Consider the following 22,964-nt stretch of genomic DNA (forward strand, 5'->3'; position numbering starts at 1 on the left):
TGCTTATATATATATATATATATATATATATATATATATATATATATATATATATATATATACACAAAATTATTTATTTTGTAATTAGTGGGTGTGGCTTATATATGAGTGCACTCAATAGTCCAGAAATTACAGTAATCTGTGGATTTACAGCTTCAGATGATTAACTTTTGGCTTCGACCCGATTCAAGATGACCACCACAGCGTATTGATCTTAAACTCAGTCAATTTACAGAATCGAGCTAAAACTGGTGTGGTAGTAGCTGAGAGTCATCCTCATGGATAAAAGCGGGACAAATAAAACATTTGAATTTTTTACACCTAGAACCATCAAGACCAACATCATTCTGAAGGAAGAGACCAGTCTGGAACAACTTTTCTGTAGTTTACTTTTAGAGGTTGTCCGATATATTTGTATTGAATTACAGCACAAAAAGTCCTTTAAAGAGTATAAATTAAATTGTTTTTAATAGACTGATTTCTCCCCTAAAATTATTTAATTCCACATGATTATTTTTACAGGACTCATGTAGTCATTTAATGTTGTTTATTTGTGATATCAGATAATTTATTAAATTTATTTATTGAGTACAGTTATCTCTCAGTTTGATTCTAAATAGAGTTTAGTTCAGCCAAGCAGCCAAAACATCTGGTTGTTACTAAAACAACCAGATGTGTAGCAGATACTGAAGACAAACACCTGAAGCTGACTCTGAGAACTTGGTGAGTTCTGAGGAAAAATTTAAGTTGAACAGAGACACCCATCTCTGCTACAGTCTGGGGAATATAATTATTCATCTCTTAGCGTTCAGATCGTTTATTAGAACTAAAGCAGCAGCTGAGCGCGCTCCCACAGCAGCCCTCTCAGACCAGTTGGGGGTGATGGTGTAGGAGTTCTGGTATCTCCCCCGGCTGCAGTGAGATGGTCACGTGCAAACCCATACGTTTCATAATTGACCACCTTCAGTTAGGAAACACTGATTGGTGCTGTCACCTGCAGTCCGTCTCTCTGGACTCATCGTGTATCAGACAGCGTGACCCGCGCCGCTCTGACTGGGTCAAACTGTGGTTCTGGTTCATCACTTTAATCTCTGAACCGTCATTAGATCAGATGGCTTTAAACAGAACTTTAACCCGTCCTGCCCAGACAAATTTTAAGACCTTTTGCGTAACATATTTAAGACCAACATACACATTTTTAATAAATTTTAGACGGTTCGACTTCTACGAGACTATGACGAGACTATGAGCTGCAAAGAAACGATCACTGATCATTTCTGACAGGTGTGTGTTCAACTTGTTTTTATGAAGAAAATGATAGATCTTGACCCAGGAGTCCTCACTGATGTTCACATTTACTCAGTTCTGCGATCAGAGCCTGATCCCAAGTGACAGCTAAGATGTTTCCAGACGGCTGGACTGAAGTGAAAAGCTGCAGACAGACAGGATGTCATTCAGGACGAGCGTTTAATCAGTCTCTCAAGTCCAGGTTCTTTGATTAGAAGGCCCAGGACAACAATCTATTCTCGTGATGTTACTTTGTCTTTTGTATGTTCGCTGTGAATCATCTTGTCTGGATTTTCTGCATTTTTTATGTTTTTGACATGAGGTGCTCAATCTGTCTCCGTTTTGTGCTCCAGTCCTTTGACTGTCCTGGAACTCTTGGCAGGGAGACAACTTTATTTTAGTTTGATGCATTTCCATTTTCATTCTGACCCAGATCTTGTGGGTGGAGCCTGGTGTCTGTGATAGGTGGCGTTTCTGATGTTTCTCCTGCCATGTCTCGAGTGGGTTGGACGATCGACCTTTCTTTGGATGAGCTGTGTATGTTGTGCAGATTGTTTGCTCTGCTCAGCTGAAGTGTCAAGAGGAGGGGTGAACAGCAGCAGTTTCAACACAAGCACTTTGATCAAACACCTGAGGACCAAACACGAGGCGCAGTTCAAAGAGTTTGCTGCTGCTCATCACAACCAGCGCTGCAGCAAGTTCTCCAGAAACGGGAAGAAATGGCTCCAGGTAAAAACTGAAGCTCTTAATTCATCGAGCGACGTGCTTTGGATGTCAAGGAATGTGTCAGTGAGAACACATTTTGCTGCTGGGGTGTCTGGACGTTAGGAGCATTAGGTTTTGTCAGTTTCATGACGGACTCTCTGCAACCTGGGCCTGAGCAAAATACTGCCTTTGGTTGAACCTCCACGTTTTCTGACGGCGAGGATCTCGTGGGACACATTCCTTGATTTCTTCCTCTGCCCTGGTTCCCCAGGACCAGCTAGGTTTACAGAGCTCCCATACACCAGTGAGCACACCCTATCTAGTTTTAATCAGACAAAAAAACAACCATATTATAACGCCAACAATTTTTTTATAAAGCCCTAAGTGTTTCAGCTGCGCCACTTCCGAGTCTTGAAAAATGTGCTCTCCCTATGATGGAGAGCCATTTTGAGTCCAGGCTCAGAAAGTCTGTTAAATGGAGCCTTTCATTTTGGAACCCTGGGGTACAACAAAAGATTTCTCAAAAGACCAAAATCCATTAGATTATGATCACATGTACTTTTTAAATCCCCATTTCTATGTGATTTATAAATCAAATGGTTTTCAGCACATTGTATTTACAGTATAAACTAGGACTTTGAGATCTGTTGTGAATGTAAAGTGCGTTATAAATAAAAGTTATTATTATTTATAAACTAGATAAGATTACTGCAGCAACTCTTCTGGTTGTTGGCGACAGATCCACATTAGCAGCAAGTGCTCAGTGATCAAATAACAGGATTTGTTTACAAAGTTTTCTTTACCCTTTCACTTTAGCCTCTTGTACAAAAGGCTGCATCAGCCCAAATGTTGCCCCACCCAACCCAAGAGGGTTTTGACTTACTGCGCAGAACTCTTCAAAAGATATCCTGCCATCTCCGTCCTTGTCTGCATTTATAATGGTCTTGTCCACAATCTGCTGGAGCTGCGTGTCCTTCAAGTTGTTGCCTACCATCATCTTCAGTACTTGGAAAAGCTCGCCATTGGAGATGTAGCCATCCTTGTCCATGTCGTAGATCCTGAATGCGACTGTGGTTCAGTGTGGAACATAAGAGCAGGAGGAAACAGAAAAAGGAAAACTCATGTTCAGGTGCGCTGCAGCTGAGCATCAAACGTTACATGTCGACCAGTCTGATGGTCTTTAACAGTAAGGTTCTGGAAACGATGTTCAAAAGACAGTTATTCACAACCTATATCAAACCAAAAAACACATTTCAGTGTTTCCCTTACCATAATCCAAGGAAGGCGCCCCGTCCTGTCAACACAACCAAGTGCCCCGCCTACCAACTCCCCCACCCCCACTCTGCTCTGCCACTTCTGGATGGGGAGCGGAAATTGAAGCAGCTCAGCTCAGATTCCAAACTGTGCACAATACAAACGTAGCACTCCACTATCTCTCTCTACCCCCCCACCCCCCACTCCCCCACAACCGTCAACAACTGCAACGTAGCCCTAAGCCCCCGTTGACAAAACCCCAGAAGAGACGAGCGTCCTCCCAAGGCCAGTAACTTAGTAACCACTGAATTTCCAGTGTTTCCTCTACCGTTATCTAAGGAGGGCGCCCCGCCCTGTCAACACGACTGAGCGCCCTGCCTTCCAAAATGTCTTTCCACCCACATCTCAAACTCCCCCCCTCTGCAACTGCCAGCACTGACATAGCACTACGCTAGCGCCGCACAATACAGACACGCTAGCTAGAACGCCCCGCTTCTCCCATGCATCCCCCCGGCACTAATGTTCGCTAAGGTAGTGTGCATCTCCGTCTCCGAGACAGGTTTGTGTTGAGGCACTAATCTGGGGAGGGATACAGAAAAATTCTGATGCTTTAAAGGTCCCAGTGAGCTCCATGGTCACGATCATTCATAAATGAAAGAAGTTTGGAACCACTAGGACTCTTCAGAGCTAGCCATCTGTCTAAACTGAGCAATCGGGGGAGAAGGGCCTTAATCAGGGAGGTGACCAAGAACCTGATGGTCACTCTTGTCAGAGCTCAAGCGTTCCTCTGTGGAGAAAGGAGAACCTTCCAGAAGGACAAACCACCTCTGCAGCAATCCACCAATCAGGCTGTATGGTAGAGTGGCCAGACAAAAGCGACTCCTTAATAAAAGGAACATGGCAGCCCATCTGGAGTTTACCAAAAAGCAGCTGAAGGACTTTCAGACCATGAGAAATAAAATTCTCTGGTCTGATGAGCCAAAGATTGAACTCTTTGGTGTGAATGCCAGGTGTCATGTTTGGAGGAAACCAGGCACCGCTCATCACCACCAGAACAACAGCATCCCTACAGTGAAGCATGGTGGTGGCAGCATCATGCTATGGGGATGTTCTTCAGCAGCAAGAACTGGCAGACAAGTCAGGATAGAGGGAAAGATGAATGCAGCAATGTAGAGACATCCTGGATGAGCACTCTTGACCTCAGACGATGGTTCATTTTTCATCAGAATGACCCAAAGCACATGGCCAATATCTCAAAGGACTGGCTTCAGGACCACTCTGTGAATGCTCTGGAGGGGCTTCAGGACCACTCTGTGAATGCTCTGGAGGGGCTTCAGGACCACTCTGCGAAGGTCCTGGAGGAGCCAAGCCAGAGTCCAGACTTGAATCTGACTGAACATCTCTGGAGAAATCTGAAAATGGCTGCACAGACGTCTCCCATCCAACCTGATGGAACTTGAGAAGTATTGCACAGAAGAATGGGACAAACTGCCTAAAGAAAGTATCCTGATGCATGCTCAATAATCCAGGTATAAAAATCTAAAAAAGTTAAGTCTGGTCCTCTGAATGGGTTCAAAAAACAAAAAATTGTAGAAACGTTTCGTCTTTCATCCGAAAGACTTCTTCAGCCTAAAGACAGGTGTGCTCAGCTTGAAGCATCATATTCAAAAAGACTGGAGGCTGTGATCGCTGCCAACGGTGGATCAACAAAGGCTGTGAATAATTACATAAATGTGATTTCTTATTTCACATTTTTAATAAATTTGCAAAAATCTAAATCTTTTTTCACATTACCATCATGGGGTATTGTGTGTAGAATTTTAAGGAAAGATTAATTTAATATATTTGGAATAACGCTGTAACATAAAAAGTGAAGCGCAGTGAATACTTTCTGGATGCACTGTAATCATCATATGAAGCCCCTCAAGTGCATGTCAGAATAAACGGCACAAACATCACAAACTCTGAATATTTTGTCTTCATTGTTCTACAAGGTAGGTGTATACCCATGAAGTCCTCTTATTTACAGCTGTAACCGGGTCTCTAGTCATTGATTTACAGCCTTGTTTTGATATAACTGCTATAAACAAGGTGGAGTTGAAAGCGACTCTGTATTAGGGATGCACGATATTATCGGCATGGTATCAGCCGATATTAGCGTTAAAGTTCAATTTCGGATATCGGCAATTCCAATAAAATAACTCACAGATATAAAAGGCCATTTTTGCCTGCAGCGACAGCACAACGTGACGACGTTAGAGCGGCAGCGCAACGCGATGACATTACGTGCGCCTACCCGATCTCACGGCGCAGAAGAAAATTCAAAATGTCGGCAGTGTGGAAGTTTTATTTTTCATTGGTGAGGATGTTGGATTCCGAAGATTTATGGATTATGTTGAGCCTCGCTACATCGTCCACAGTCTAAGATATTTTTCCAACGCAACGTTACCCGAGTTACAAGCCGTCATTTCCGACATCATTGAGAAGCTAATAGCGGATAGCACGACTTATTGGGTGAGTTTTACCACAGACATTTGGACATCGTGTTATCCTCGTTAGCATGATCAGCTTACGGCTCAATGGACAGACAAAAACTTTTAATTTGAAAAGGCTGTCCTTCATGCACAAGAGTGCAGAGGATCCCACACTGCAGCCTCCACAAGTGAGACAGCATCACAGGTGACTAATGCTAATAAATAACATTTAACACTTTTCATTTAATATAAATTAAAGTGCTATGCAAATTATATGTCTGTTACTGAATATATGTTACCAGCTCTTACAGCTGTTGCACATTTTTTGTAGCAAATAAGCCTAAATAAGAGGGCTATGTTCTGACAAAGAAACGTATATAAAACATCGGTATCGGCATCGGTTATTGGCCAAATAAGTTTTAACATATTGGCCAAAAATCCAATATCGTGCATCCCTACTCTGTATGCTGATGACCTCCTGTTACTCCCTTCTGACCTGTCATGACTATCCTCTTTGCCCTTTCAACTCAAAATGCATTTGCTAAAATTTCTGGATATAACCTTAATCTTGGCAAAAGTAAGATATTTGCTGATCACATAGATGCAAAAGAATATCTGCTTGATAATCTACCATTCAAGATACCCAACTCTGGTTTTGTCTTTCTTGGAATGCATATAACTGATCATGTGGGCAATCTTAGGAAAGTTTTCTCTCTCTTAGCTTACCAAAAAATAAAAAAAAATTGAGGATATGTCCCTCTTAAATCTTTCTGTAGTGGCTAAAACTGATGCCCTTACAATGAACATCTTCCCTCACATCACATATGTTTCAGTGTAAACATAGGTTACATCATCAAGTCTTACAAAGGCACTAAGCTCTGGGGGGACTGCCACTCCAGAACCTCTCGTACTACTACAGGTCAACTAATATAAAATATCTGAATTATTGGGTTCATTATGAAAATGGTTCTGAGATAATTTACTAAAACCACTTTTAGTAAATTCTGCTCCACTGTGGGAACAGAGCATAGGTAGGGGTCTTGTAACCCAAATATAAAGAAGCAGCTTTACTCACATCGCAGCTTTTGTTCTTTGTCCCCTTTGACACTAAACTGTGAGACTCCTTCAATAAACTCTGTAAGAAAAAAAGAAAACATGCTTTACATAAAAACAAAAGCATACATTAACAAATTTAATTCAAGATTCAAGAACTACTAATTTATAGTTAACTAGAGTAAATCATCGTAGGAGCGGTTGCCCAAGTGGGTACAAAGCAGGATGAGGTGGGTTTAATGTGGGCAACAAAATAAATGTGGCCTAAAATGTGTTTTTCAAGCTGTGCAGGTGAAAATAAACCGATTTAAAATTTGACCTCGTAAAATGTGGCACCATGACTGAAAATTTAAATCTTGTGTATTTTCTTGCTCTGTTTAGTAAGTCTGAATGTCACAGCGCAGTGAAATAACACATTTATTCTGATAGAATAACCCCATAAAATGAGCCCCGACTGATTTTGCGCTGTAGGTTAGGTTTTTTTGTAGCGTGTATAAATATTGATGTTTTCATTAACACCCATTAAATCGAAAACATTCTTATGATGTAATGCATTCGTAACAAACACAACAAAAACTTTGCTGCCAAGTAAAAAGTTCAAGGAATAGTCCATTAAATGTTGAAGTTAAGTTCTAATAGTTACCAGTAGTTAGTATATTATCAGCAATGGCATCAGCCATAGAAAACTAATTATGGAGAAAGAGACAAGCTGGCCAAATGAGTGCTAGGTTTTAATAGATGCTCAGACTTATAAAAACAACTCTGACAAACTAATGGCCTTGAAAGAACGCTACATTAGATAAAATGAAACCACTACGCATTTGTCACTAGAACCTGATTTATATTTGGACAGTTTGTCCTGTTGAGCTCTCTGAATTGTCAAACATAAGAACTTCATCCAATCATCAACATTTCTGCTAGATCCCATCCCAACCAGACTGTTTAAAGAGGTATTTCCCCTAATTAATAAAACACGTTTTAGATCCGTTTAACTTGTCGTTAATGAATTGTTACGTACCACAGCGTTTTTAAGGTTGCTGTAATTAAACCTTTACTTAAGAAACCTGATCTTGATCCAGGAATTCAGGCCAATTATAGACCTAGATCTTAAATGATTTTATTTTTTAAATCAAGAGGACTATGTTCTGACAAAGGAATGCTGCTAATCAATTGAGTGACCACCACAGCACTTAATCTGCACTGGTGAAAGTTACTAATGATCTTCTCATGGCCTCTGACAATGGACAGGTGACTACACTGGTCCTGTTAGACCTCAGGGCTGCATTTGATACAGATGATCATAATATTCTATTACCGAGACTTGAATATGATATTGGGATTATAGGAACAGCTCTAAATTGGTTTAAATCATATTTATTTATCCGATATATTCTAGTTTTTAAATGTAAATAAAGGATCTTCTTCATACATCAAAGTTAGTCATGGAGTTCCTCAGGGTTCAGTGCTCTTTATGAAAGCTTCCATTAGGTAAAGTTATTAAACAGCATGGGATAAATTTTCATTGTTATGCTGATGATAGTTATATTTGTCCATGAAATCCAATGAATCCAATCAGTTACTTACTACAATCATGTCTTAAAGACATAAAAACCTAGATGACTCTGAATTTTGTGCTTTTAAACTCAGAGGTTTTAGTTTTTGGACCCGATAATCTTAGGAATAAACTTTGTAGCCTGTCACTTCCTATGGATGGCATTAATTTGGCCTCCAGTTCTAATGTAAAAAAAAAAAAAACGTTATTTTTGACGAGAATATGTCTTTTAACCCCCACATTAAAAAGAGTTACCAGGGATGCTTCCCTCCACCTGTGTAATATCACTGAAATTAGAAACATCTTGTCCAAAAATGATGCAGAAAAACTGGTTCATGTATTTGTCACGTCTAGACTGGACTATTGCTATGGTTTGTTATCTGGGTGTCCAAATACTTTTTTTTTTTTTAATGTCTTCAGTTGATCCAAAATGCTGCTGCCAGAGTTTTAACGAGAGTCAGTAAGAGATCATATCTCTCCAGTTTTAGCTTCTCTTCACTGGCTCCCTGTCAAATTCAGAAAATAATTCAAAATTTTACTTCTAACCTACAAAGCTCTCAACAACCTAGCTCCACCTTATATTACAGATTTTATTGTTCTACATTTCCTTAACTGAGAATTTCACTCTCAGACTGCATATTTACTTGTGGTTCCTAGAGTTTCCATAAGTAAAATGATAGGAAGATCTTTCAGTTATCAGGCTCCTCTCTTGTGGAACCAACTTCCAGTTTCTGTCCGTGAGGCTGACACATTGTCCACTTAAGACTAGGCTTAAGACTCTCCATTTTGATAATTCCCATAGTTAGGGTTGGCTTGGGTTTCCTGAACTTTCCCTTAGTTATTCTGCTATAGACTTACACTGCTGGAGGAGAAATTGACCACATTTCCTCACTCTGCTACTGTCTACCTGCTCTACTCTACCCATTTGTAAATATATGCATTTATATCCTTAACATGTTTTTTGTCTTTCCTCCTATAGAAACTACACCTGGACCTGTCATTCTGTGTTTGTCTCTCCTTCCTGTCCTCTCACACCCAGCCAGTCAAAGCAGATGGCCGCTCGTCCTGAGCCTGGTTCTGCTGGAGGTTTCTTCAAGTTAAAAGGATGTTTTTTTTCCTTTCCACTGTCTCCATTGTGCTTGCTCAGGATGAGAGACTGAGACGAAGATTCAACACAATCTGCTGCTTCCTTAGATACATACTTTTACTAATTGGCTTTTTTAGTGTATGTGAATGTTTCTTTTCAGTGCCCTGAGAGGACTTTTATTGGGACTTGGAGCTATAGAAATAAACTGAATTGAACTGAATTGGCATGTCATCGTTTTGTCAACCGAACAGTGTTTGTGTTATTACATGTAGGTACGTGTGTGAAATGTGGACCGTTTATGCCGATGGTGCTGAGGCTGCTGAGTCAGACCATCAGGAGTTGTGAACTTTTGGGATGAGTAGTCGTGTTGATCAGGTGGACTCGGACAGTCACAACATCTCAGCATGTCAGCATATAAACATTCAAACTTAATTTCACAAGGAGCCAAAACTAAAATCCTGATAAAGAGCCAAATCATTTTTTTTAACAATCATCTATTTTGAAAAAAGGAAAAAATACATTTGCTGTGTTTTTTAGAAACCTCATGTCAAAATATTCATATAGAAATATGAACTTTTTTATACAGTCTTCTCAATAACTGAGTAGGAGGCTTGAGTAATTTCCCAACATCAACACAGATGTTTTGTGCAGCAAAAAGACCGTTTAAACTCTGATCACTGATGAAAATGTCTCACCAGCATCACAGGCATGAAATGAGTTATGAAGTTATAATCAGCAGCAGCTGTCAATTAATTTTGCAGAGTGAGATAATGTACAAGAATGTAATAATTATTTTACAATGAATTTATCTTTATTCTTTATTCCCAGCTGAATGAATGTAGCTCAAAAACTTCACTTTGTTTTCTGTAACTACAAAGATCGTAAAATCTGATCCACATCAGAAGCATCATATTGTGAACATACAGTGAGGAAAATAAGTATTAGAACACCCTGCGACTTTGCAAGTTCTCCCACTTAGAAATCATGGAGGGGTCTGAAATTTTCATCTTAGGTGCATGTCCACCGTGAGAGACATAATCTAAAAAAAAATCTGGAAAACACAATGTAAGATTTTTGAAATAATTTATTTGTGCGTTACTGCTGCAAATAAGTATTTGAACATCTGCCAATCAGCAACAGTTCTGGCCCTCAAAGACCTGTTAGTCCTCCTCTATAATGTCCACCTCCACTCCACTTATTATTCTAAATTAGAAGCACCTGTTTGAGGTCGTTCGCTGCATAAAGACACCTGTCCACCCCACACAATCAGTAAGACTCCAACTACTAACATGGCTAAGACCAAAGAGCTGTCCAAATACACCAGAGACAAAATTGTAGACCTCCACAAGGCTGGAAAGGGCTACGGGGCAATTGCCAAGCAGCTTGGTGAAAAAAGATCAACTGTTGGAGCAATTATTAAAAAATGGAAGAAGCTAAACATGACTGTCAATCTCCCTCGGACTGGGGCTCCATGCAAGATCTCACCTCGTGGTGTATCAATGATCCTAAGAAAGGTGAGGAATCAGTCCAGAACTACATGGGAGGAGCTGCTCAATGACCTGGAGAGAGCTGGCACCACCGTTTCCAAGGTTACTGTGGGTAATACACTAAGATGTCATAGTTTAAAATCACGCATGGCACAGAAGGTTCCCCTGCTTAAATCAGCACACGTCCAGGCCTGTCTTAAGTTTGCCCATGGCCATTTGGATGATCCAGAGGAGTCATGGGAGAAAGTTATGTGGTCAGATGAGACCAAAATAAAACTTTTTGGTCTTAATTCTACTCGCCATGTTTGGAGGACGAAGAATGATGAGTACTATACCAAATACATCATCCCTACTGTGAAGCATGGGGGTGGAAGCATCATGCTTTGGGGGTGTTTTTCTGCACAAGAGACAGGACGACTGCACTGTATTAAGGAGAGGATGACCGGGGCCATGTGTTGAGAGATTTTGGGGAACAACCTCCTTCCCTCAGTGAGAGCATTGAAGATGGGTCGTGGCTGGGTCTTCCAACATGACAATGACCCAAAGCACACAGCCAGGAGAACCAAGGAGTGGCTCCGTAAGAAGCATATCAAGGGTCTGGAGTGGCCTAGCCAGTCTCCAGACCTAAACCCTATAGAAAATATTTGGAGGAAGCTCAAACTCCATGTTTCTCAGAGACAGCCCAGAAATCTGGTTGATCTAGTGAAGATCTGTGTGGAGGAATGGTCCAGAATCTCTGCTGCAGACCTGCTGAAACACTACAGGAAACGTCCAGAGGAATGAATGTCCAGAGGACCAGATTGAACTTTTTTGGATTTTTCTACCTGGATTATTGAGCATGCATCAGGAGACTACAGGAAACCTTTGACCTCTGTAACTGCAAACAAAGATACTGTACCAAATATTAACATTGATTTTCACAGGTGTTCAAATACTTATTTGCAGCAGTAACGCACAAATAAATTATTTTTAAAAACTTACATTGTTATTTCCAGATTGTTTTTTTTAGATTATGTCTCTCACAGTGGACATGCACCTAAGATGGAAATATCAGACCCCTCCATGATTTCTAAGTGGGAGAACTTGCAAAGTTGCAGGGTGTTCAAATACTTATTATCCTCACTGTATGAAGAAGACGGTTTTAACTCTAACTTTATGAATATCCATGTTCCTCAGGGGGAAAACCTTATTTAACTGCTTTAAAATATTAGTTTTATCGTGTAGTCCTGGTTCCTGACCAGTTGTCTGAACTGCTGCAACATAAACCAAGTGTGGAGGACATCTTCAGTGCTGATTCAAACTCATTCTGATCGTAACTTGATTTTGCTTCATGTCAACTTGTCATGTTTTAGTATCACAACACCTCTACTGTGAAGCTGAACATGCGTAAATGAAAACTGTAATGAAATTTAGTTGAAGTCAACATGTCCTGTAACACCTGAAGTTTAAAAACAACTCATTTAAGTTCAGCACCAGAATAAAGTACTGGACATTCAACAAAGTAGCAGAATTTACTTCATACCTTTGAAGTCCACCTCTCCATTTCCATCCGTGTCGAATATGTCGATAACCCTCTGCACCAACGGGTTCTGTTGCAGCTCGGGCAGAGACATGAACTCCTCCACGCTGAGTGAGCCGGAGTTATCTAGGTCGAGTTTCTTAAACCTCTTCCCTAGCCTCTTAATCTCATCAGCATCGACTGAACAAAGACAAAGAGAGAAGAAGTTCCTCTGAATTAGATACTTTGTGGGTTTGAGCTGTAAAAAATAAAAATGCAATGTGTTAAATTAAATTGCCCTCAACAGTCATTGACCTGTATACATCCAACAGAAAGAATTAAAGTGAATAACCTCAGCAGGCCCCTGTGAGGCTCTGTATTCAAATCTACGTCATCAGGTGTGAACCTACAACATGTTAGCAACATTATGCAAACAGGAATTAAAAATTAAAAAAAAAAGTTTTGGCAAGTATAATTACAACTGGCCACACATTTTAAAAGCCACCATTTGCAAACAGGTTATGGACCATGTTTTTGACTTCAACAAGATCTAAAAAAAAAAAAAAAAAGACCAAATATTAAATTAATAACACCCATTTATTGGACTGCAAAAATGACAGGTAACCAAATCTGAGACATCTGATAATACTGATACGAACTCAAATTAAAGAACACGTCAAATTCAATTAGTTTTAAGCAGAAAACGAGCCACAGAGGACGTAATGAGCAGCTAAACTTACAGCATTTGTTGTCTGCTGTACCAGATGGTGTTTGGTTGTTGTGTCCTCCTGCCATCAGTAAAAGACTCACCTCTCAGACCGGTATGCTCACAATAGCAGGGAATAATCCAGAGGCAATAATAAACTCAGTTGTTAATTGCTATATAAGCTCATTTACACGCAGTCACGTGGTTCCCCTGACCAACCACAAACTCTTACTTTACAGGCTTTAATCTGGGCTCCTAATAACAGGCCAATAATCTTCATACACTAAAAAAAGGCAGGCACAATAAATTTATGAGGCTGGAAATTCAGTTCATTCTGGTTCCAATTGGGTTTATTGACCTCCATAAGAACACCAAGACCAGCTGCCTGACATGTTCTGATGAGACTGACTAACTGGTGTGAACAACCACCATAAAGATGAGAATTTAATAAAAGCCTTTAAGTGGTGGCAACCAGAAAGTCACGTTAGAGTTTTACAAGCTGATTTCATGCAAGAACAAGTGACGGATTCAACACAAACAGTATGTTTCCATTAGAGCCTGATGGATATGGAATCACCAATGCAGATATTGGTAGACTTAGGCTAATGCTGATAACCGATATACTGGCTGAACATTTGTAGCTTTGTCCACCTCCAACAATCTAAACAGCTACTTTTAAACCTGTTGTAAAACATTAAGTCTTGAAACAGTCTTCCTAACCTGTGTTCACATTTTCCATCCTACACTATTCATCATGAAGTTATCAAGTGTTTTACAAAAATATAAATTAAAGAAACGCCTTCCCTGTTCATTGTTTAAACAGTCAGCCATGTATGGTGAAGACAATTTATATTGACCGCAGACAAAGATAACGTTACTAACACTGATATAGATTTACCTACCCATTATTTACATAACACCCCAACATTTTTCAGTCAGGTCATCTGGACAGTTTCTTTTTTTGTGCTGAAATGTTTCACCTTCCATCCAGAAGGCGTCATCAGTCAAGGAAACACACAACAAAACTGATTCTTCCCCAAACAGCTTACTCCAAAGTGGAACGAACCAGTTCTGCTTGTGATAAGATGGTCTCTTTGGTACGCCCCTCCTCCATTGACGGCCCTCTTCCTTGTTGACAGTCTTGTCAAACTGGTTGAAAACAACAAAGTCCATGCTCAATAATCCAGGTATACAATCCAACATTTTTCAGTCAAGTGAGGGGCGTACCAAAGAGACCATCTTATCACAAGCAGAACTGGTTTGTTCCACTTTGGAGTAAGCTGTTGGGGGAAGAATCAGTTTCGTGTTGTGCGTTTCCTTGACTGATGAAGCCTTCTGGATCGAAGGAGAAATGTTTCAGCACAAAAAAAGAAACTGTCCAGATGACCTGACTGAAAAATGTTGGATTGTATCCCTGGATTATTGAGCATGGACTTTGTTATTTACATAACACTTTTCATTTTAAACCAAAATGTTCTATTTTGGTCTCATCCATCCACAAAACATTCTTCCAACAGTCTTCTGGTTTGTCCATGTGATCTTTCTCAAACTGCAGACAAGCAGCCATGTTCTTTATGAACAGCAGTGGTTTCCTCCTTCAGCCCTGCCATGACACCATTGTTGTTCAGAGTTCTCCTGATGGTGGACTCATGAACATCAGTCAATGTGAGAGAGACCTTCAGTTGTTAGAAGTTACCCTGGGGTCCTCTGTGACCTCACCAACTATTCCACACGTTGCTCTTGGAGTGATCTTTGTTGGTCCATCACTCCTGGGGAGGGTAACAATTCTCTTGAATTTCCTTCATTTGTCCGACTGTGGAGTCCAAACTCTTTATAGATGTTTTGTAACATTTTCCAGCCTGATGAGCATCAACAACTCTTTCTCTGAGCTCCTCAGAAATCTCCTTTGTTCCTGCCATGATGCACTTCAACAAACATGTTGTGAAGAGCAGACTTTGATAGATCCTGTTCTTTAAATCAAACAGGTGCTCACTCACACCTGATCATCATCACATTGATTGAAAACATCTGACTCTAATTTCACCTTCAAATTCACTGATAATCCAAGAGGTTCACGTACTTTTACCACTCACAGATATGTAATATTGGATCATTTTCCTCAATAAAAAATTACCAAGTATAATATTTTTGTCTCATTTGTTTAACTGGGTTCTCTTTATCTACTTTTAGGACTTGTGTGAAAATCTGATGATGTTTAGGTCATATTTATGCAGAAATATAGAAAATTCTGAAGAGTTCTCAAACTTTCAAGCATCCCTGTAGTAAGTGGCTTCAACCTAGCGTTAGTAAAGTAGCTCGCCACTAATTCTCTCTCACTTATTTTTCAAGTTTTAACAAGTTACAACGTGCACAAACAGATGGCATTTCCAATTCCCCCTCTTTGCTCCGACAGAAGACAACACCACCCCCACTTTACTGACACTACTCGAGTCTCCAGACAGAACCACACAGAAAATATTTTTGACAATGGTTCAAGGAGTGTTTGAGTTGTTGGCGGGCTCAAAATCATAACCTGGAATCTAGGTAAAAGATTGTTCCTGCTAATCTCATCAGTTTTTAATTCTGCAGCCTAAAGGAGCCAAGTAAAATTTGAAACCAAGACTTAAGTAGATTTTTTTGTAAAAAAAAAAAAAAAAAAAAAAAAAAATCCCCATCATCATTGGTTGCTTTATCCACATTTCAGTTTGCTTTAGAGAGTCTGTTAAATTTGGAAGTTTAAAAAAAAGTCACACTGATGTACAGTACTGTGCAAAGTTTTAAATTACTCTCAATTTCTTTTTTTCTTCAGCTGAGAAAGACTTATGTAGAAGTGTAGTGGTCTTGAAATTTCAACTTCAACTTCACGCTGTCAGGTCTTTTTAATTTTTTCTATGGACTTTTGCTTCTTTTTATAATGTTTATTTTGTTCAGCCCTTGTACGCCCACATATTGTGTAGAGTATGCTTAAAAATATAAGGTAGCCAAAAAGTGGAGGGCAAAAGAAGAAATGTCTGCTTTAAAATTGTAGTGGACTAGGCCTCCGACCAAAACCTGCCTCTGAAGACCTTCATGGGACAGGAACTGTTATTTCATTGATTTGAATCCAGAAATACAAATTAGCTCATCCAGAGACTGTCTAATTGTATTCTGAACTAATCAATTGAAAGAACACTCTCTTTTTATATTATCATCACTATTTTACAATATCTTGATAATCAGAAGTGTGTTTAGTTCATACCATTTCTAAATGTTGAAGTGAACTACTCATTTTAAATCAACTGTGAAACAGTATTAATGATTTTTAATCCTCATTTAAATTAGAAATCAAGTTAAATGTCTATTTTACAAAGTAATTATGCATTTTTTGATCTTCTGTCTGAAATGAGAAGGAGTGATAAGTCGGTCAAAAGTCGGAGACAGTCAAAAACAAGTTGTTAGAACGGGCTGTCGTGTTTTTAAAACTCTCAGACAGTAAATAAGAAAACTGGCACCTGCAGTGTTTCTCAGTTCGCCAAAACATTTCTCTGTCTGTTCCTAAAACATTCTTGCTGTTTTCTTGACTTGTAAAAACCCTTTGACATCACTAGAACCACACCCCGGTTGGTTGCTTCAACCAATCAGGACTTACTAAAAGTGACCGGAAGCAGAACTCTTTAAAAGTCGACACTTCCTGGAACTATTAGTCTGCTGAGTCTTCTGAGTCTTCTGGAGTAATGTCTTCTGAGTTTTCTGAGGTTCTGGGAGAGTTCTAGCTGTTCTGGAGTTCTGGAGATTTTCCACTGCTGAGTGGAACTTCGGACTCAGTTTTCCAGGCTGATGGAGTCATCCATCTCTGCAGGAGTCACAGCGCCTCACTGTGACTTCCCCCAGGCGAACGCCCTACAACTTCTGAGGAAGTTTGTTCTGTTGAACAGAGTATCTCACGACTTCTGCCGAGTCGTAGCCGCCCTGAGGAGACGCTGAAAGGTAGCGTGCCAGGGACCTCTTGAACGTAGCGGACCCATCCTCCGCCAAGGTAAAGAGTCATCACGAGTTTCACTACAAGTGTACCGTGGGCGAACTGCGCTTGAAAGGAGCGTGTTGTTCTGGTCCACAGACATACATCTTCCTCCACATCTTCCTTTAAACTCCTCCATATTTCCCATCTTTAAAACTCTTCTATCCTGCCAGTAATTAATCCAGATATCTTCAGAAATGTCTGTTGTTTTTATTAAGTAAAACGTGCCAAGTTTTATTAATCAGAACCAGATCAGTCTAATCAAGTGTACAATGTTTTGATGTTAAAATTTTGATTCTGTTAATAAATGACCACATTTATTTTGATGGGTCAAAGAAAATTAACGTCTCATGTCACTGATTAAACCATCTACGCACAGTACCTCTGTCACATATCTGTAAGTAGCTCGAAAAAGAGAGAATCGTTATTTTAAATATGACTGTAGTGAAGCTCTGAAGCTAACCTAGCCTTTAGAACAGTACAAAATAAACAATTTACAGCAAATAAGGTATAAAAGTTGAGTCTTTAAAAAAAGAAAACAGTCATACAACAGACAGGACCAGTGAAAGACATGCGAGACAAGCTCTTAAAAGGATTATTAAAAACGAACCATTGTTGTGTCTACAGATAAGAGCCCACTTAGCAAAGACCAGAATTAAAGTGGATAATTTGGGTACTTTAAACTTGTAAACTGTTACACATCTGAACTCTTCTTCATGTTTGTTAACTGGCAAAATCACTAAAACTGACCAAGACAAAATAGTTTCAAATAAATATAATTTCTGCACAGCTTATGGTAAATGGACTGCACTTGTATAGCTCCTTTCTATCTTATCAAGATACTCAAAGCGCTTTACACTAAAATCTGTGTCCTCATCTACCCAGTCATATCGCACTCTACTAGATCTATACAAAGACTAATCAGTGCTTTATCACATTCATACACTGATGGGACACACATCAGAGGCAATGAGGGGTTCAGTGTCTTGCTCAGGGACACTTGGGCATGTGACTGCTCGTGGAATCGAACCCCCAACGGAAGACTGCTCTAACCACTCAGCCACAGCCACCCCAGTTTATGAATGTAAGGAGCTAATATCAACCAAAAACAGATCATCATAAGAATAACTGAAGGATAAATGGATCTCATGTCCTCTTAAAAGTCTTCTGTATTTCTAACATTACTTTCAGTCACAAGATGGATTTAAGTCACTTTTTATATTGTCCATTGCTGTTGACCGCGACCTCTCCAAGGGATTTTAAACAACTGTTAAGTTCATGGCAAAAACCAACGCAGACATGTCAATGTTTTTAGTATTTTACATTGCTTTATAATGTAGACGCTTCCGTTTCGTTGTTATCCAATTTCTTAGTTAATTTTAATTTTATATGCTTTTATCTGATTGTTTATTGCGGTCTCTGTGCTCTTTGTTTAAATCAGGTCTCTCTTGTAAAAGAGTCCTCGAGGCTCAGTGAGACTAACCTGTATAAATAAAGGTTGAATGAATGAATTGTGTGTCCACAGGGTGTCCCTCCAGTTTTCTGCTCAAACCAGATGACCCCAGTGTCATGACAAAAAGTTAAGGGAGACAGGAAGATGGGGCTTGTGATTTTTTTATGCAGAACATCTCTGGGATGAGACAGAGCCAAGCAACCAAGTTTTCAGATTGTCAGAGTGCTCATTTGAACAAAGCTCGTCTGTAAAACACCACGAGTCTTGTCGTGACTTGGAAGGCAGCATACCCAAACATCAAACTGTGAGCAGATATACAGAACAATTCTGTTCCACCTAACGAGGAGACGTCAGGGAGCCCATCAGCATCTTCTCAGTGAATCTTAGTTTTTCTACAACAGCTGAGCCTGGACATGGCGTGTCAATGCTACAGGTACGGATTTAGTGTGACATATTAAGGTCATGTTTAAAGCAGCTCGCTGCAAGCTATAGGTGTTTTTCCCAGGTTTTAAGTACCAGTACTATCTTTACACTTATCTAGTTACTGCCCAACCCATATTCTGCAAAAAGGTGCAAAAGTCAGGCCATCCCTGCCTTTCTATCAATCAGCAACTTTTTAATTCAACGATTCTTACAACCACATGACAGAATACAGGGCTTTCTCTCTAGTTCTGAATGTTTTCGTCATTGTGGCTAATGGTTGCCAATTTTAACAAGCTACAAACAAATTTAAATGTCCACACAATGACAACAGAATCAGTTTTACAAAAGCTTATTATTATTAAGTGCCATAATTATGGCAAGTTGGCCATCTGGCCTAAAACATTTGATTGTTATGCATTATTGCTGGACGGTATATCGGTTCGTACCGAAAACCATTTAAAATTTTTGTTATGATATGAATTTTCCGAATACCGGTTTAAATAACCTGAACACGTTCGGAATGTTACGTCACACCCGCTAGTAAACTGTTTCATGGGGGACACTTTTCTGTGCAGCACCGCTGAACATGCATACAGGAAGTAGCAGCAAGCTAGTGTCATTGTCTGAGCAGCCTTCAATAACTGGTGGTGATTTCAACGCTTATATTAGTTGACAAAATAACTAAAACCTCCCGTTTTCGCAATCGCTGAATGTAGAATACACCTCTTCAGTGACGCATACGGATAGATTTTATGCGCAAAGTAAATTTGCCCGATAATAATCCTTGCTCAACCCTCCTCATTCATGACTGGACCCGACTCCCCTCACTGCTAACGTAACGAGAGCCCAGAATGTGCGACTAATGACGACAACCAGGGAAGGAAGAAAAGACAGAGGAGGGAATCGGTGTCACCAGAGAGATGCATTAAAAGAAAAAAGTCAAGAAATAGTTTCTGTGTTGCAGAAAGAGAGTAACTTCAGCTGATCACAATAAGCAGCGTTTGTACATTTTAACAACAGCTGAGCTGTGATGAAAAGAAAAATACAGTCAAATACCATGATACCAGTATAATTGTTGAAAATACTGTTACTGTGATATAAAATGTGTGTCATACCGCCCAGCACTACGCACGATGATCGTTTTGGATGGGTGAGCCCCTTTTTTTGCATAAAGTCAGTTTCTTTGAATTCCACAGAGGGCTGGCTTGAAACAAATCCAGGAGGCGTTATTTGTGAGACAGATCTGGGTTAGCAGGCCTCAGACTGATGAAGCCTTTCGGATGAAAGACTAAACGTTTCTCTCTTAAAAATAAAAATTGTCCAGATGACAAGATTGAACCTTTTTGTGACTTACCATTACTATTACTTCTGTCAACAGTGATGAGCCATAAACCTGTAAATAAGCATCACCTTAAATCGACTGAAGCAGAAATGTCCACTAATAAGCAACTCTTTCAACGCAAAGTTTAGGTAGTGAGGTCAGAGTGAAGCTGAAACAGATGACAAACTGCAATGACATAGTTTGGTTGAGAGGCTGAACAGAACGTCTGAGCACTCGACTGTTCAAATGTTCAAGAACGCTGGTACATGTTTTATTCATGCTAGCGAAGATGACAGCCTTCTCACAGTTTGAGTCTCCTTCTCAATATCAATCTAACAAGTCTAATGTCTGCCAGCATTACCGACAGTGCCCAACTGAGCCGAACAAACTCATCAAGGCAGGGGAGATGCTGTAAGGTTACTTCACTTATACAACACATGGCTGGATCTGGCACAGCTGTGAAGACGTCACCACTGTATGACTGATGGGTTCAAGTTTAAAAACCAGTTGAGTTTTAGGCCAACCTATCTCATGCAATCTCTTCTGTTTGCAGAAAAGCAAGCACAGCTTTAGTTTTTAGCCTTACAAATGCAACCTGCTTCCCTTTGTAAAAGAAAAAAAAATGCACTGAGAGCTGTGTTCCTGAAATGACAACACTGATGAAAATGTGGCTTCTAGATGTGAGAGCCAGCAAAGATATTAATGCAACAGCACCTGTACAAAGCATCATGAAGCAGGGAGAGTTAAGAGGGAACTGACAGAGATAAAAAAAAAAAAGAAAAAAGGAGACCTGTAATATTGTCTACTTCCAGTCCGATTTCACACATTTTAATAGCTTCTACAAAAAAAAAATAGTGATTTGAAGGACAAAACAGAGCTCACTCCTCTCCTCCATAAACTGTGCTAACAGAAGAGAAGACGAGTGTTTTTCACCTCGGTGTTAAATCATCCTTCAGCCTTTGGAAGCAAACAACTACAGCGAAGAGATTATTCAGCAGTAGCTGCTTCTGAAAATAAATATTAGGATAACATTTATTTTCTCATCAAGCTGTATTTTGTCATAAAATGAAAACTCACAATGGTCACTAAAACAACTGAAAATCAACAACAACAAAAAAAAATCATTACAAATTGACTATAGAGATTCAGACACTGGTTTTGAACTGTGGTTCCACAATTTTTAAAGCCATAACGGCTGTCAATATTTCAATTATTTTGATTTGTATTTATTCATTTGCTTCAGACAATTTCTACATAAATAAATGACTGGAGATTAATGTAACTCAAGCTTATCAGAGATTGTGTTAAATTTTGTTCCAAAGCAGCAAATATTCCTCACCTTTGTTTACAACTAAATTCAGCTATCAGTAGACTGGAATATTCCAGAACAGATCTTAGTACCAACTTTTACCTCAACGCTCTCGTCAACGCTTTAAAGTCCTCCTCTTCTTCCAGAGAAGAGATGGAGACACATCTGTGTTGAATGCTGTTTTTGCCAACAGTTGTTAACTGGGGTGGGGGAGGAAATGGCTCAGCATGAGGGAGCTGGAGCGCTACCTCTGTAGCTTTTTAGCTAGTGTGTCTGTATTGTGCACTGCTAGCTTAGCGCTACATCAGTAATGGCAGTTTGGAAGGCAGGGCGCTTGGTTCTGTTGACAGGGTGGGACTAGAGCTGCGATTTCTGACCTGAGCCCAGGCCTGGCCCGACCAAAAATTCATCCCGGGCCAAAATGATGTGCTTGATGGGCGGGCCGGGTCAGTCTTGGGCTTTTGATGTGGTTTTATGAATCATACAGCACAAAGAAAACTAAATAAGAACACAATATAAAATTGTGTTAATCTACTTGTAGAGGAGGAGGCAGTAAGTTTATATGTTGAGAGGATGAGGAAAGAAGAAGAGTGCAGAAGTTAATCAGACTGAAAAGAGAGTAGCGCTGGTGCATTGTGCAACAATTGTGCACGTGGCCCCGCCCGCCCTGCTTTTATCACACATCTGAGGATTTGCAATTGACCCACAACAAGCGACATAATGGAGTTGGAAAGTATTAAACAAAAGCTAAAAACAGGAGATCTACCATATCATACAATTTTATTTATAAAGCACTTGAAACAGCTACAAGGCCAACCAAAGTGCTGTACAGACAGAACAACAGACAACACACAAAGCAATATACAAAATGAAGTAAATCAAAATTATAGACAAAAACAATGCAGATAATAAATATGACGACAAACCGGTGATCTAGCTCTAAAACCAGCACAGTGAAACCTGCTGATGTGTGTCAGGTGCATGCTCAGGTCCGACCAGCTGGTTGAAAGAGATTAAAAAAAAAAAGTCTTGTGCTTCAGATGGACAATGGGATCAGCAGCAGCGCGAGTCCACTTAGCGGCCGTATGAAAGAGGTGTAAAAAAAAAAAAAAAAGTCCTGTTAAGCTTCAGATGGATCACCGGATCATCGTCTGCGCATGTCCAGCTCCACACCCTGCTGTCATTTGCAGTGAAGGAAGTTGCAGCATCTGAAGCTATAACAGCCGAATATATATATATATATATATTAAACAATACATTTTTATATAAATATATATATATATATATATAATTGTTAATTAAAATAAATTTTACATCTTCCTTTCGTTACATTTTGAAAATGATCATGTAAAACTGAT

At 39.7% G+C, this 22,964-nt stretch overlaps 1 protein-coding gene across 1 annotated transcript in view; it reads right to left on the reverse strand.

Annotated features, from left to right (window-relative positions):
- Positions 1 to 22,964, reverse strand: part of ppp3r1a (protein phosphatase 3, regulatory subunit B, alpha a) — a 60,995-nt gene that overhangs the window by 3,066 nt on the left and 34,965 nt on the right. Inside the window, exons 4-6 of the mRNA XM_037698045.1 lie at positions 12,422 to 12,598; positions 6,796 to 6,855; positions 2,876 to 3,060 (exon numbers count right to left, since the gene is read on the reverse strand). Coding sequence (XP_037553973.1) covers positions 2,876 to 3,060; positions 6,796 to 6,855; positions 12,422 to 12,598 — 422 coding nt within the window. The remainder of the gene's footprint in view (positions 1 to 2,875; positions 3,061 to 6,795; positions 6,856 to 12,421; positions 12,599 to 22,964) is intronic.

The sequence above is a fragment of the Nematolebias whitei genome, chromosome 1 (assembly GCF_014905685.2).
Source record: "Nematolebias whitei isolate Nwh7 chromosome 1, NemWhi1, whole genome shotgun sequence".
NCBI classification, from domain to species: Eukaryota; Metazoa; Chordata; class Actinopteri; order Cyprinodontiformes; family Rivulidae; genus Nematolebias; species Nematolebias whitei.